Source organism: Perognathus longimembris, chromosome 4 (genome assembly GCF_023159225.1).
Source record: "Perognathus longimembris pacificus isolate PPM17 chromosome 4, ASM2315922v1, whole genome shotgun sequence".
Taxonomy (NCBI): Eukaryota; Metazoa; Chordata; class Mammalia; order Rodentia; family Heteromyidae; genus Perognathus; species Perognathus longimembris.
This window is the reverse complement of record NC_063164.1, coordinates 10557981-10574831: the sequence shown is the minus strand read 5'-3', so window position 1 is coordinate 10574831 and position 16851 is coordinate 10557981. Positions and strand designations below refer to the sequence as shown.

Here is a 16851-nt window from a genome sequence, read left to right as displayed (position 1 = left end):
GCTTTGAATGGGGACCCTCAGATCTCAGTCTCCCTAGCAACTAGATTACAGGTGTGAGCCACTGGCACCCAGCTGCAAATTTATAATTTCTCAACTTAGTGCATTCCAATGAGGGAGCATTGGACCTGGTATTAGGGGAAACATTCAAGGATGTTCAGCCACTCACCATGTTTCATCCCCTGGCATATGCATTGGATGTCTTCTGGAGGATGCTAGGCAACAATCACTCAACAGAATGTACAGGCCACCTTACTGCTTGTGAACTTACCTGCCCATAAAATGCCACACGATAGTAGCGACCGAACAGCCGCTTCTCTGAGTTCACCACCTCTGCCACTTTTAGGTAGGACCGGTGGATGTCATAGTACAGGTCTGACAGTTTCTGCAACCATAAGCCAAAGGGTTCTCATGACAAAGATGGAGACATACAGGGAGTTTCTAGGTTTGAAAACTTCTAAGTAGTTGGTCAACGGAAAGGAGGATATTTTTTAGCAGCTTCTCAGTTTGTTGAATGCATACCTTGAAGTCCCGTTGCTTCTCGAAGACCGCAATGATGGGCTTGTTGACGTCAGCGATGAGTTCATATCGCTCAGACTTCCAGAGAAACTCCACACACATGTAGAGCTGCTCCACCAGGATGCTCTGTAATCCCACCAGGCAACGTGAGATCTTACAGGATGCAAGCTTGATTTCTAAACTAGCCATTGGGAAAGGCTTTCTTAGGGGGATTTGTGAAGTCTCTCACTGTGACTGAAATTTCTAATCCAGCAAGGGATCACAGCATTATTTTGGAGTCTTCCCTCTTCCTCCTCCTCATCACCTGATTAATGTTTCAGATGTGTTACTTTTGTGCGTGTGTGTGTGTGTGTGTGTGTGTGTGTGTCACTCAAATGCAGGGCCTAGGTTTTGTCCTTAAACTTTTTACTCAAGGCCAGCACTCTACCACTTGAGCCACAGCTTCAATTCTGGCCTTTTGGCAGTTAATTAGAGATAAGAGTCTTATGGACTTTCTTGCCTGGGCTGGCTTTGAACAGTGATCAGTAGTTAAATTATAGGTGTGAGCCACTGGTGCCTGGTTGTAGATGTGCCCATTTAAATCTAGGAAATACCTCCTGATCCTATTTCTAGTTCTTTTCATTGTCCTTATCACTGATGGCTTTATGCTCAGATCCATAGATAGCAAGTCTGTGTTCTTCCCAGGTGCTGTTCTCTTTCTTTTTAAGAGTGTCAATTTGTGAGATCTCTGCCTCCCCAAGTCTTTGTGGGAAGTCCAGTCTAGGCACTGCTGTTCTGATTCTCTAGCCTAGCATTCAGAGCTCCCACACCCAGGTACGCAACCTCATCATTAGTATCTGCCACTGACTGTGCACTCTCTCTCTTTTTCAGGTCAGAAGATTGGGACTCAAACTTGGTGCCTGTACCTTTTGCTCATTGGCTAGAGCTCTACCAACTGAGCCATGTCTCCGACCCCAAACTTGGCACTCTGGCTACACCAGACTCCTTTAATCCTTAGAACACTTTCTCTGTGTCATGCTTTCCCCTGTGCTGTTGCTATTGCTGTAAGAATCTTCTTTACTCATTTTATACCCCTAAGCCCTGCGAAATATCCAGAGTCAGCCCCACTCATCCCAATTCAAAACACTTCTATTAAAAATTGCAAACTTCAAAAGAGGCATTGATTTTTCAGTTCTGGGTCCAGATGGGAACCCTTCTATCAAAGAATAAAGACATTCTATAAAATAATTTTTTAATCTTAATATTATATAAGTGGTGGTAAAGAGGATCCAGAATGTAAATCTGTGGGTTTAACTTCAAGGAGTAAAGATTAGCTTAGAATTTTATTGCTTTCTAATGGAATCTGGTATCTAGTCATCTTGGCTTCACTTTCGCCTTCATTTCATGTTAATGATGTCATAAGGCAGAGTAACTTTATCTAACTTCCGAACAAATGTAGTACCGGACTACCCTGCATCTTTTTTACTTAATTATCAAACATTAGATCAGCTAGTCTTACCTCATTATATGGTGTATCCTGCATTCCCGAATCCTCTTTCATTGCTCCTTCTTCTTTAATATTTGGTGTGATGCTCACAAAAGCCGGCCATCCCATGGAGAACATGCCTTGAATGGATCAAGCCAAATCAAATGTTATTCAAGCCACATCTTGCGTGGACTAGAACAAACCACTTTATGATGTTAAAAGTGGTAAATTATAACACTCACACATGCAACAAGGTGGTGAGAGTATGAATATTAAGAATATTCTCTTCCAGCCCAACTCCTCCCTTATATAGTTTTTAAAATCATTTTGAGGTAGTATATTTCCTATGAAGAATCTAGTGTGATATTATAGGTAGATCATAGGATTGGTGGGCTGACACTGAACCAATGACTTGTTTTGAGAAGCCTCTTTCAGTCTCTTGCCTTAATTTAAATTAGGGACGTGAGTATGTATCTCAAACGATGTTGAAAGGATTTAGGACATTAGAGTTTGAGCAAACATCTGGTGCCGTCAGTGTGTTGTAAAGTGCTCAGGACTCACTGCGTTGCATCCTCTGCCTTAGCGAGACACTGTCTCAAACAGTCTTAGTTTTGTGACTATCAAAAATCAAAGACCTGATTCTTCAAATATGCATTCTATATCTTTTTTTTTTTTTTTTGCCAGTCCTGGGGCTTGGACTCAGGGCCTGAGCACTGTCCCTGGCTTCTTCTTGCTCAAGGCTAGCACTCTGCCACTTGAGCCACAGCGCCACTTCTGGCCATTTTCTGTATATGTGGTGCTGGGGAATCGAACCCAAGGCCTCATGTATATGAGGCAATCACTCTTGCCACTAGGCCCTATCCCCAGCCCCTCTATATCTTTCTTTCTCTCTTCCATTCTTTCTTTACTGCATCCTTCCATTCAATCAGCCTATCTATCTATCTATATCTATCTATCTACCTATCTATCCACCTATCTATCATCTAAAAAAAATCAGGCAATAGTCTCAGAGGAGAGGGATCAGGTGTGAATGGTAAGAGATGAATAATTAGGGTCACAGATTGCACTGACAGTGACAAACCTGACTATTAGCTCCAGCATAAGTCAACCATGATCTCTGGGGACAGGTTAATATTTGGTTAGTGTGTGTATGTTTGTGGTGCTGGAGATTAAATCCTAGGACCCTGCACCTGCTAGGCAAGCACTCTATCATTGAGCTCCACTCTGAGCCCCGTTTACACTTTTAGGAAATAATATGAAACATACAGTGTATAACGTTTTCTACAAACAGCATATATACATATATATTACAAAGATAATTTATTTTAATTTGTAAGTATAATAAAACTATTCAAAATAAGAGATGTGCAAGGAGAATATATTCCCTTTTACAAATTAAAATCGATTACCCTTGTAATTTTTATTTTTATGATTTTGTGCCCATCTTGGAGCTTAAAATCAGGGCATGGGTTTTGTTCTTGAGCTTTTTTTGCCCAACGTTAGCTCTCTATCACTTGAGCCACAGCTCCACTTCCAGCTTTGAGGTAGTTAAATGGAGGCAAGAGTCTTAGCAACTTTGCTACCCAGGCTAGTTTTGAAATGCAATCCTCAGATCTTAGCTTTCTGAGTAGCCAGGATCACAGGTAAGCCACTGAAGCTAGGCCATATTCCCAGCCCTGGATGGGAGTTTGTTATAGCTTTCTTTTTTTTTTTTTTTTTTTTTGCCAGTCCTGGGCCTTGGACTCTGCCTGAGCACTGTCCCTGGCTTCTCTCTGCCACTTGAGCCACAGCGCCACCTCTGGCCATTTTCTATATATTTGGTGCTGGGGAATCGAACCCAGGGCTTCATGTATACAACGCAAACACTCTTGCCACTAGGCCTTATTCCCAGCCCAGTAGCTTGACTTCTAAGAATCCCCTTAGGTGTCGCAGAGGCACCAAGTGAGCAGCAGCCCGAGTCCTCTGCGCTGGGGGCGAAGCGGCACAGTGGGGTCACTCACTTCCTCCACCTGGGGCTGTTAGTAATGGGTGGCTATCACAGGGATGGGCATCCTCCGGGACCAGGGATGATGTGCAAATCTTTTCCATTTTCCAGTAACCTATGGTAGTGCAAGATGAGGTTAGGACATGTGTTTGTTAATAAAAGCTTATGAGAGTACAAATTATTAATCACCGAGGTATTCTCATTTGGAACTAAGAAGCAGATCAGCCATTTACCCTTGCTGTACAAAAAGTATACTTATGGCATGATACTTAAAAAAATATTTTTGGTAGTCATGGAGTTTAAATTCAAGACCTTGTACTTGGTAGACAGGTGCGCTACCACTTGAACCAGGCCTCCAACCCTTTTTGCTTCTGTTGTTTTTGTAGGGTCTCAACATTTATGACTGGGATGGCCTGGATTAGAATGCATGTTTCCTGCTTAGCTGAGATGGTAAGTGCATGCTGCTATTCCTAGCTTTATTTATTTTTAATTAGTTGAGATAGGAGGTCTCATAGACTTTTTTTTTTTTTTAAATTTGCCTGATCTGGTTTCAAATTGAAATCCTCCCCATCTCTTGCTCTTAAGTAGCTGGGACGATAGGGCATTTTGCCCAGTTATAATAAAAAAAAACTGTATAGCATAATGAGAAATACCTGTGAAAGTGAATGTTACTCAATAAAAATAACCGAGATTAATAAAATGAAAAATTAATACATTAATCATAAATTAGGTTTGCACACGTTGGTTTCTGGACTCCTCTGCACTCCAGCCCAGCCCATGCTCTGCTTACCTTTCCTTTTCAGGTACTCGGCGATGAGGGCAGCTATATGGATGTAGCACATAGCAGCCTGCAACAAGACAGAAAGCAAAGATCGTGAAGATACACCCAACTCCATCTAATTGGGATTCATCTTCCAAGAGGAATCAATATTCCGTGTGAGAATACGTAATTTAGAGGGATCCTTTTTAATGATAGAACGCAAAATATAAAATAATTGGAATTCCAAAAAAAAAAAAAATCCGCCACCAAGAACAGAATGAGTACTTGGGATTTTTGTTGGTTTTTCTTGATATAGTTCTCAGGTGATTAAGCTGGCCCAAAGAATTTTTCCTACCTTCCTTCCTTAGGACATAAACCTAGACTATTTTAAAAAATGTACAGGTCTCTTTTCTTCATAACACTATAAAATATTATCTCAGACAAAAATTGAGAAGAAAAGTCAACTGCCTCCTAAAATCTTCCTACTTCCTTTTGCATTTTCATTGCTTTTAAAAATGGTTGCCTTCCAAGTTTTCTCTCACCTGTGGACATTATACTTAATTTACAAATGTATATGAAAACATATACAGGCTCCTATATTGATGTGCACAAATGCATTAACTCAAGTATGGTATATGCAGGGCAGAATGCCGATGGTGTAACTCCCTCGAACAATAAACTCTATAGTCTAACAAAATGAATACCAGGAGGCTGCAACTTGAGGTGCCAGGTAGGGGTGGGGTGAAGAGGAGAGGCTTATGAATAAAGAGGGAATGGGTGGGAGAGTACGGTCATAATATTCAATGCACATGTGTAAAAAATGGAACTATGAAAACGGAAGGGATGGGTGGGTGAGAGAGATGGGGAGAATGATAGAAGGGGAGACATTCACCTTTATCAATGCATTGTATTCATAATGCATTGAACTGAAACTTCTTTGAACTGAAACTTCTTTGTACAACTACTTAGAGATAACATTATAAAAGCAAAATGGCTGCCTCAAAAGTCAGCACTTGTTAAGTTGTGTGAACTGGCGTAATAGACGTTGTTTCTCCAAACCAGGTTCTATCAGTGATATTTTATTTTTCCTTAATATCTACTACAAAGGCTTGAGCTTTGCTGAACACATTAAAAATGACCTATTGACTGTTTCAAGTAACTTTAGATATCTCCCTCTGAGGTGTATGGAGGGATCTTCCCTTTTAGAATAATCTAAAGTACCTGGAATTCTTTATTCTTGCCTTCTCCCGATTGCTTACCAAGCCAGGCAGCTGGTTTCTGTTTCAGAATCTCTGATTATCAGAAAAGCTTCAAGTCTTAAGACTATCCTAGAATCATTACTTTACTCTTGGAACGAGACTGAGTTCCAGAAAGAACGAAGGGCTAAATCTCCCCATTTGGAGCCCAGCAGCCCATGGGTGCTATGAACTGATGCTTATAAATCTACCCAGTGTCAAAACTGACACAGAAAAGTTAGGCAATGATTCTCAATCTTCACGCAGTGGACTCTTCTCACCTGGCAACGAAGTGTGCTAATTTCTCCACGGCCAATTACGCCTTGCAGTCATCTGCTCTCCCTGAGCTTAGCTTATTCACCATGTAGTAAGCTTCCTCACTCAATTCCACACTTACAGGAAAGAAATTTGAAAGCAAGGAACAGTACTTAACCCTTGCCACTGTCTGCTTCACCTTCTTCTTTATTTTATTGGGGGTGGTGGTGGTGGTTCTGGGGCTTGAACTCAGGGCCTGGGTACTGCTGTTTGGCTTTGTCACTCAAGTATGGTGCTCTTCCTCTTGAGCCACCGCTCCACTTCTAGCTTTTTGGTAGATACAAGTCTCATGGACTTTCCTGTCTTCTAACCATGAGCCTCAGCTCTCAGCCTCCTGTGTAGCTAGGATTACAAGTGTGGGCCACCAGTGCTGGGCTATCTTCTTATTTCTAGCATTCAGCTCTGACCTGCATTAGCATATACACACTCTTGCCTGCACTGGGTCTGATTCTTGTTTTATGTCATCTAATTGGAGTCAGACATCCAGGCTATGCAAACTTATAGGACATAATATATAGGGTCATCTCTATATCAGTCAGAAAAGAAATTCATATTCCAAGTGAAAATCTAATCATCCTGACCAAAAGGACAATGGCAATGCTAAACGGGGGAGCCTTTGCCAGTCACCTCGGATAGGTCTCCGTTTCTTGCATGAATCTTGGCCATGCTTTCCAGCCAGGTCCTCCGCAGTTCAGGGGTGCTTGCATACGAGTTTGCCAAGCTGTACTGGAGGTCCACAAGCATCTCAGGGTCCTTCTCATGTTCTTTCATCTGAGCTGTGGCCATCAAAACAGTCCTTATGCGTTTAGTTAGGTCTTTCACCTCTGCTGGGAAATTGCTGTTCTTTGGGGAAAGAAATGACTTGGGTCATTATTGATTTGCCCTTCATTTAGTCACTTTAGTGTAACAGTAATTCTGTTAATTGTGGCTTGGAATGAGTTTATTGTGTCCTCCATGTTGTTCACAGATATGTGTACTATATATATTATGATTATGTAAACAGATCTGGTGATAAAAAATTACTGTAGATTCTGTTGTTCTGTACTGTAGCCTACCTTCTCTATTACAGCATCCCCATTGACCTTGAACTCCTATCTTCCCTTACCTACTTCATTAGATTTGAGAAGGACTGACTTCATTCCTAGGAATCTTTAACATATAGCTGTTAGCCAATTATATCCATTCGTTTCCTGGGCCATCGTGATTGGTTTGGGATGGGCACAATTTATGTAGGTGGATCAAAGAAACTGAGTTCTGAGACTTTCATTGGTATTATTTAATGGGGCTGTTTTTTCACCTCTTTAGATACTATCAGCATCTTCATAATTCCCCAGAGTAAGACCATGAAGAGCTGGATTGTAAATGAAGGAAAATAAGGAAAGCTGATCTGAGAAAAAGAGAGCTAGACACCACAGGGAGGGGATCTGAAAGTACTGTTTTAATCTTGGTGATGATCTAAGGTTTGCTCTACTTCTAGACTGCATAAGAACTAGTAACTAGTAATAACTAAAGGGGAATGTCTTAAAAGACAGCTAAAAGAAAGAAAAGACTTGCTTATAAGAAGGATTATGAGTGAGTCAATGTATTTCTGAGTATTTTTGGTCTGATTATGTACTGCTCAACCATATGCTTTGGGAAATCATTTGATCCAAGTGATAATCTGCTGATTATGAATTTCAATAAGCAAATCCAATCTGAGTGCTCAAGGTCTCAAAAAGTGTAAAATTCCTGCACTTCTCACGGTTTTTGAGATCTCATAAGAAGACTTCACTTTGGTTTATTCCTGATTCTTTAGAAAACGAACACAAAGCCTTTCTTACTTTCATCTGCTTGTCTCCATTGGCAAAATTATTGGTAATTGCCAGGGAATGTTGAAACCGGGAACCTCCAATCCCAGCATCGGCTATTAACTGGCTTACTGCTTTGATGAGCTGGAAGAGAAAGGCAGAAATGAACCTCCTAAAGCAACAAGGACAAATGATATTTCCAAAGAAATTCACTGGGTTGCATTAATGTGTCATTAATTCCTCCTCAAATAGCCAATGAAGGACAGACATCTTTACCTATTAGATCTCTACAAGGCCGTGCAGCTCAGGGTACACCTTAACTGTAAAGACTAGGGAGGGATGTAATCATCTGGCCACGTTGGAGAAAGCAATGTGTGATTTTGGAATGTGGTGAGATCTGGACTCCTAGAGCTAGCCATGTTTGGCTGCATTGTCTGTTCTGTGAGATTTTACTTCCTGAAAGAAGGAAAGAAATTACAAGTAGAGATATGGTGGGTTCTGCTGACCTGTGCCAGCTAGTATACTAGCTCCTACTAGTGGGCAGTGAGTGCAATGGCACTCTTCAAGGAGGAGTCTGGTAGAGGAATTGGTAACTGGTTGTTGGTGGGGGGGGGGGGGGGGGGGCGGCGTGGTGGTGGTGGACCTGAGGCTTTAGTCACTGCTGAAACGGATCAGCACTTTCCGCACTAGCATTAATGAACATTGATAGCACTTACTTGTAAGTGGGACCTGACAATTGACTTCTGTTTGTTAAATTCAAAATTCTTCCTCATGAAGAAGTATAAAAGTGCTGAGGCTTCCATCTGAGTTGAGCGTGCCCTGTGGTTACAGCATTTGAGGACTTCATAGCAGAAAGCTCCACAGAGGTCAGCGGGACCTTGGAAGAAAGCTGAAGGAAACTGGAGAAATAGAGGAATGGGTAGGGTGAATGTTTCTGCATTTTGCCCTGTTTAGCACAAAATTATTGTTTCCAAAAATGATGCAGTCTCCATTTGCAAGAGATGAGGATGCATTTTGATAGTTAGAACCTAGGTTTGGTATTCTTTTTCCTTCCTAGAAATAATTATTCTCTACCCTGTAACTATTCCTTTTGTCAATAACTGATAATGGCACCAAAATACGAATGAGGGCTTTGCAATGTCCTTTATTCATCTGACATTGTTAAAATCCAGGTGTGGGCTGGGAATATGGCCTAGTGGCAAGAGTGCTTGCCTCATATACATGAAGCCCTGGGTTCAATTCCCCAGCACCACATATATAGAAAATGGCCAGAAGTGGCGCTGTGGCTCAAGTGGCAGAGTGCTAGCCTTCAGCAAAAAGAAGCCAGGGACAGTGCTCAGGCCCTGAGTTCAAGGCCCAGGACTGACAAAACAAATAAAATCCAGGTGTTATTTACAGTAGTGGATATGACTACTATAGAACCTTACACTTGATATGGGTAGATCTGAAGGTATACATTTTACCTAATTTTTATCCTATACAAGCTGAGAATCCAAGGAATTGGTGATCAGATTCTAATTTTATTCCCTTTTAGTATCCACAAAAAAATCAGAAAGTCAACTCATTTTGAGATCGGGAAACATAGAGTAAAACCAAAAACAAAAAACTAAAAAAAACCCCAAACAAACCTAATTTCTTGCCCACTTGAGAGATGCAGCCACGACTAAATGTCGACTACCATTTTTACCTGCATTTTCACTGGGACAGGAGGATCCTTACCTTGCATACAAACAGTCTCAGAGAGGCAAACACATGCTTCAGTGCTGCAGCTGATTGGCTGACTTGGAAAAAGAGCATGTAGGTATCGAAGACCCTTTTCATAAGTGAATTTTGGCAGTCAGATTGTTGGAGTTGTCTCTGGAAATCAGCATTTGTGTTATTTAGGACAAGTGAAAGAATACTTACATTCCCTCAAAAATATTTATTGGAAACCTGGGCTGGGAATATGGCCTAGTGGTAGAGTGCTTGCCTCATATACAGGAAGCCTTGGGTTTGATTCCTCAGCACCATATATATATAGAAAAAGCCAGAAGTGGTGCTGTGGCTCAAGTGGTAGAGTGCTAGTCTTGAGAAAAAGAAGCTCAGGGACAGTGCTCAAGCTCTGAGTTCAAGCCCTGGGACTGGCAAAAAAGAAAATGTATTGGAAACTTATAATATGGTACAATTGAGGGGATTGGAAAAAATGCTGTAATAAAAGAAGGTCCAGCCTCCCAGTAAAACTTACATAGGACTGACTGAACAAAGAAAATCACATAATAGAGTATCATGATGCACTGGGAAGAAATTGGTTGGAGGTGGACTGCTTTGATAAGGTGGTCACATGGACTGAAACCCAACACAAAAGATGTTCCGTATGACTCCACTTATATGAAGTTTTAGAAGGAATTGGCCTTAGAGAGATCTGAGAGGAATGTCTGAAGAAGGAGGGCAGATAGTCCCACATCTCTAACATCTCAGGTTGGAGAGAAGCTTGAGTTAGTTGCTGAGAAAGAAGAGTGGCTGGCGCAGAGTAAGTAGAATGAGCTCCAGAGAGAAATGGTAGACAGAGTCACAGATAAGTAAGGTTGCTAGGTATTGGGTAACATTTGAGCCATCTATCCATTGAGCAATAAAAAACTAAAATATAGATGTGCTTTTTCTATAGCTGTGCTGATATTTCATCCAGAAAGCAAAGGTTCTTGGCACAATGATGCTGTTGGAATTAGAGACTTAGTTCAACAGAGTCAGCTTTTCCTGGCTCATTCCTTCTTGTTTGTTTGGTTGAGCCGCAGATGCTTTCAATAGCATTACTGAAGTGGATAATACATTGTACATATTCAAAGTATATGATTTGATGATGTTGACATTTGTATAAAGCCAGGAAATGATGAACCAAATCAAGAAAATGAACTTATCTATGATTCCCGAATGTTATAAAATATTGCTATCCATTTTTATTGTTTCTTCTCATCCCTGAGAATTCACTGATCTACTTTTTCCTTCTCTAGTTTGTATTTGTAAAAAAAGTCTCATAGAAAGGGAATGATGAAGTATACACTCTTTTTTGTTGTTTATTTGGCTGTACCAGGAGTTTATTTCTTTTTGCTGAGTAGTATTCTATTATACGAATGTATCAAACATTTTAATCCATCTACCGCTAGATGTATATTTAGGTTGTTTCCGTTTTTTTCTACTAAAGATAAACCTGCTATGCAAATGTGCTTACAGAGCTTTGGGCAGACATGCACTTTGCTTTTCCTGAATCAATATCTAGAATTGGAATGACCAGTAACATGACAGGTATATGATTGACTTGTTAAGAAATTTCACAATTGTTTCCAAAAGTGTCTACCATTTTGCATTCCCATTTTGAGAATTTTAGTTTCTCTTTGGTCTTTTTGTTTTTTTTTTTTTTTTTGGCCACACCTGGGGCTTGAACTCAGGGCCTGAGCACTGTGCCTGGCTTCTTTTTGCTCAAGGCTAGTACTCTACCACTTGAGCCACAGCACTACTTCCTCTTTGGTCTTTTTAATAATAGTAATTTTAACAGATTTGTCATGAAATCACTTCATTGAAGGCATATATATATATGCATATACACATACACAAATAAGCATAAAAAAATGCTCGAAGTTAGTCAATTTGATTTTTCTTTGTGTTGGTTCTGGGGCTTGAACTCAGGGCCTGGATGCTGTCCCTGAGCTTTTGCTCAAGGTTGCACTCTACCATTTGAGCCACAGCTTCACTTCTGGCCTTTCTTTGTAGTTAATGGGGATGAGCCTCACAGACTTTCCTGACTGGGGTGACTTTGATTTGCAATCCTCAGACATCAGCCTTCTGAGTAGTTAGGAAATTCAGGAGTGAGCCAGTGGTGCCTGGCAGTACATTTGGTTTTTAACAATCTATTAGTAAATTTAACACGTAGCCTCATGGGTCTCCATTTTCTACTGGAAAAGTAGTCATGCTCTTTTTCAGCCCAGCATACCTGAGAACAAAGCAAGAGAAATCAGGGCTATTTGTGTATGCGTGTGCGTGCACACACATGCCCGGGTGCTAGGGCTCACACTCAGGGTCTCCTACTCTTTCTTGGCTTTTTTGTTCAAGACCCTCTACCACTTTCAGATTTTGGATGCCTAATTGAAGATAAGAGTCCCTCAAATTTGTCTGCCCTGGCTGGTCTTGCACAGTGGTCATCACAGCTCAGCCTCTTGGGTAGCTGGGGTTATAGGTATGAGCCACGAGTACACAGTAGGCAGGCAGAAGATCCTTTGATTTCAGTAATGAACACATGGGAAGAAGCATTGGTTGACTTGTGGTCAAACCTGATTTTCATCTTTAACGTGTTTCCCACAGATGTGGAAATTAATTTATTTAAGGTCGACTGATTCTATAAATCATCTTCAACATATGTTTTGGAATCACATAACCATTCCTATTTCTAAGCTCATCATTTCACAGAACAGGTTCAGCTCATATTCACCTGGTGGACCTGGGTGAAGAGGGCGAGCAGGTCTAGGATGGTAAGGCAAACCTCGGTGGCAATATTGGCCTCGGTGTCCACGTGGTGCACAATGTCGATTTCATTGGAGTTGCCTAGAAAACGCACAATGAAACAATGTACACAGGCCAAGGGATTTCCTAGCACCGTACAAAGGATTCTATCCTATTATCATGCATTCTATGTGTGCTGATACTTACAGTAATCATTTATTAAACCAAAGTGCTTTTGTTTGTTTAATTTCCTTGTTGTCTGAATGAAAAAATACCAAAGTCTTTAGCAGGTAGGTACTTGGCATATGTCAGCTGCCGTGTTTCCATGATTTCTTAGTTCTTTTCCTTGAATTCAGCTATCCACAGGGTTATAGCTCTTCTGTAATCAGGTTGTTTAAAGGTTTATGTGTCTAGGCTTACAGGTCAAATGTACCATATTGGTGGACAGCCTACACAAACTCTCCCTTCAGAAAGGCACACCATGTGTTTATAGGTTAGGGCATGTAGCTTCTAACAAGCAGCTGGGACCACAGACCCATGGTTGCTAATAACATTGGCAAGCTATGCAATGCCAGGTTCTGTTTCTTCCCCACTTACAAGCTGGAATGTGAGCATCTCTGGATTCAATGTTAGGCTTTCTGATTCTGGGACATGGGAAATGTTGTTCTTTTCTCCAAGAATGAATGGTTTGTAACTCGGTTGAGTCAGGCCTGCACTCCCTCACAGTTCCAAGTCTCTTGTTTCCAGAGAAGCAACTGAGCCCATTGCATGGAGAGGTTCTCCTTTCTCCTTTCCTCCCTCATGAGGGCTCTACATTTCTCCTAACCGTCCCATGGAGATAGCTTCCTCTCAAGAAACATTTCCAGGGCTGCAACAAACTTTAAAACAATGTTTTCTCTGATCCAATGTTCTTTCTATTTCGGACACATTGTGATGCATTTTACCTCCTGCCCATACCCAGAGAACCACGAGTAACCATCATGTTCTGGTTATTTCTGGTTTACTTACTGGTCATGGTATTGTCTAACATCTGTAAAAGTTTGGGGTTGGAAAGTGCATTTTTGCCTCGAATTATAGGTAAAGTTTGTGATCTGTGCTGTTTATGCCCTTCATGGCCGGATGTGGTATGCATCCTGGAAATTAAATGAGAATATAGGTTCATGTTATTTGAAGATACTTTGAGCATTCATTCAAATATTCTAGGTTGAATCAAGTATAAAGAATTGTGCAGAGTTTTTAATTAAAAATATTTAATTATAGATAAAAGATACTTTTAAACACTTGGAGAAATTTACTTAGCGCTAACTAAATGCAAGTGTAATAACATTCGGAAGGGTAGTAGACAGAATAGCAGTCATTCAAATTAAATCTGTTCACAATCCATTATTATTTAATGAATCACAGTATTTAATTGGCATTGAATTAGTTATTGGCCTGTCATAAAGGTAATTGGTGGCACTTAAACTACAATACTATATAGCTCTGCCATATGTTGATGGAAAGCAACTGGCCAAATTGTTGTCAAATTGTTTTTAAGGAGGTGAAATATAAAGTCTGGCAAATTGCATGTAGTTATCATCATTTGGGACCAAGTCCCAGGGGGCAGATGTGTGACCATTGTGATAAAGGTAGGTATTGGGGTGTCCATGGTCCCCCTAATTATCTCCAAGGACACTGACAACAGCTCACAATGCCTTCCTTCAATGCCTCATGATGGAAAATCACCCAGTGTCTTTATGGAATAAAGAATTCTTGTTTGCTACTCCATCCAGCACTGGCTGGCGATTTTGAGGGTATTTGCTGACATAAAAATCACGCATAAACACGCTTCGATGAAAGAAAGCAGCTGATGGGGATGCTCTTAAGATTCAAATCTGAAAAAGAGGTGACATTTTTCTCTCTATCACAGTGTTCAAGGTTCTTTCGTTCAGGCTACATCAAAGCGTCTCTCAAGGCCTGGGAGACCGGACTTGGCCAAGTTTGTGCTGTTCCCTAGACTACAACAATACCACTTCTGGCATTAGGGAATCACTTTTGGGACGGTTCCTTACTTCTCCAGCGTGGAACTCATGCAGGAAAAAACCTGACTTCTAGGAAGTGGGGTTCTTCGGGAGGAAGACTCCTCCAGCCATTTCCGAGGCACCTGAAACCCACTCTACCAAACGTGCACACAGGTCTGCAGTGACTGTGGTGGGTGGCTGTTATTCTTACTCATGAAAAGCAATTTTTTACTGTCCTTCATTCTATTGCCATTTGCAAAATCCACCCATCACATTTTAGAAATTGACTTCCTCACTAGAGGACAATGCCAAAGGGTTTCCCATGGATGGAGGGAACATTTGTTCTCTGATTTACTGTCTTCCACGTGCGTATTTCTTTCTTGAACTTTATAAATAATTCATATTATATATTATTATAATGGCCCTGGGAAAAATAAATCACACTGGAGAAACTTTGAGCAAACAATTCTTATTTATTAGTCCAAGGGGAGCATTGAGGGAGAATTCCAGGGCTAATGTGTCCCATTGTGCTGCAGGTCTAACAACTAGGAACTCTACAGAGAGTCTCCTTATTAATGTTGATGCTTGAAGAAACAAGTTTAACTTTAAGATTATTCCTATAGTATTATAATTTATTGAAAAGAATATAGAGACATGCCCTCAAATTTTGGTTTATTGCTTTGAGATTACTAAGTATTAGAAGAAGTATTTACCAGTACCTTTCAGCTTCAGTTAAATCAGAATACTTCTTATGGTTTCTTTTATGCTACACATTGTGCTTCACTGCATAGAAATAAGACACAATCCCTGGATTTTTGGTTTTATAAGCTAGTGGGGGAGCTAGTAAAGTATCTAAGTTTTAGGTTTCTTCAGAAGCTACTTGAAGTTTCAATTGTTCTGAAATTCATGTGAGTGTATGAAAGAGAAAGAGAGAAAAGGAAAGAGGAAAAGAAAGAAGGGGAAGGAGAGAAGGAGAAAGAGAGAGGAAAGAGAAATAGACAATGGGAGGGAAACAGAGGGAGGAAGGCAGGAAGAAGAGGAGGAGAGGAAAAATGTGTGTGTCTACTTTTCACATCTCATATACATGTGAACACACGCACACACACACACACACACACACACAGTTTAATACAAAGCAGATGTTCCCTTACCATTGTGACAGAAGACCTGATGTCTGGCAGGAAGGATTGGATCCTTTCAGAGTTCCATTGTTCTGGGTTGCCTGAACGAATTTAAATGCAGCAGCAATTTTCCTGTAAGGAAAACTGAAGCTTTAGTCATAACTCAGAATTTATAATTTATTGCTAAAGCCACATTGTCAACTGGCAAAGGAATTCCTGAACGATGAAATAGTTCATAAGCTATGAGTTAGTGAAAAGTCAAATTTCAATTTCTTTTGGAAATAATATGTTGGGGTACTGTGGACTTTCTTGTCTTTGTGGGAAAATGACAGGGACAGTATAAATTATTACAAATTAATTTTTGTTTTCATTTATAGGAAATATTTTCTTTTTGTTTTGTTTTGTTTTTTTTGACAGTCCTGGGGCTTGAACTCAGGGCCTGAGCATTGTCCCTGGCTTCTTTTGGCTCAAGGCTAGCACTCTACCACTTGAGCCACAGCACCACTTCTGGCTTTTTTTTATATATATGTGGTGCTGAGGAACCGAACCCAGGGCTAGGGCTTCATGTGTACAAGGTGAATACTTTACCACCAGGCCATATTCCCAGCCCAGGAAATACATTCTTAAGTAGGCATTTTCCAAGTTCCAGCTCTATATTTAACTGAATGTCACAATTCTGAAATGCAATTCCTTCTTTAAAAAGTATGTTTTGGTGCTTTCCTTCTATGAACATTCAATATGGTATGGAACATCAATATTCTGTGAATACTGGGAAACCTTCACACTTCTATCTTTGTGTCTCACCTAGATTATAACCTAACAATCCTCATTATATACTGTTATTTCTAGTAGATATGTGTAAGTATAACCTGAACCATTAGTGTGTCTCATAATGCTTTTAACTCAGTGCCTTGGGCTTGCTTGTTTTGGTTCCACCACTTGAGCCATGCCTCTAGTTAGCCTCTTGCTGTTTAATTGGATATAGAGACTCTGACTTTCTGCCTTAGTTGGTTTGGAATCTCAGTGCTTCAGACCACAATATCCTGAGTAGCTAAGATTACAAGCATAAGCCACCAGTGCCCACCTTTCATAGTGCTTTTACAAAGACCATATCAACCTTTTAGAATATAAATTAATACCTTATTATATTGCGTTTTCCCAGGTATCTGAAATTTTGAAGACAAACACTAGAAAGGAA

At 40.5% G+C, this 16851-nt stretch overlaps 1 protein-coding gene across 5 annotated transcripts in view; it reads right to left on the bottom strand.

Annotated features, from left to right (window-relative positions):
* The window catches only part of Dock10 (dedicator of cytokinesis 10), a 192464-nt gene that overhangs the window by 20513 nt on the left and 155100 nt on the right, over positions 1-16851 (bottom strand). For all 5 annotated transcript variants that reach the window (XM_048344649.1, XM_048344651.1, XM_048344650.1 and 2 more), the window contains exons 38-50: positions 16793-16840; positions 15684-15785; positions 13541-13665; positions 12522-12634; positions 9782-9919; positions 8779-8961; positions 8096-8206; positions 6903-7118; positions 4756-4813; positions 3982-4080; positions 2015-2121; positions 520-642; positions 269-382 (exon numbers count right to left, since the gene is read on the bottom strand). In XM_048344649.1, the coding sequence (XP_048200606.1) occupies positions 269-382; positions 520-642; positions 2015-2121; positions 3982-4080; positions 4756-4813; positions 6903-7118; positions 8096-8206; positions 8779-8961; positions 9782-9919; positions 12522-12634; positions 13541-13665; positions 15684-15785; positions 16793-16840 (1537 nt within the window). The remainder of the gene's footprint in view (positions 1-268; positions 383-519; positions 643-2014; positions 2122-3981; positions 4081-4755; positions 4814-6902; positions 7119-8095; positions 8207-8778; positions 8962-9781; positions 9920-12521; positions 12635-13540; positions 13666-15683; positions 15786-16792; positions 16841-16851) is intronic.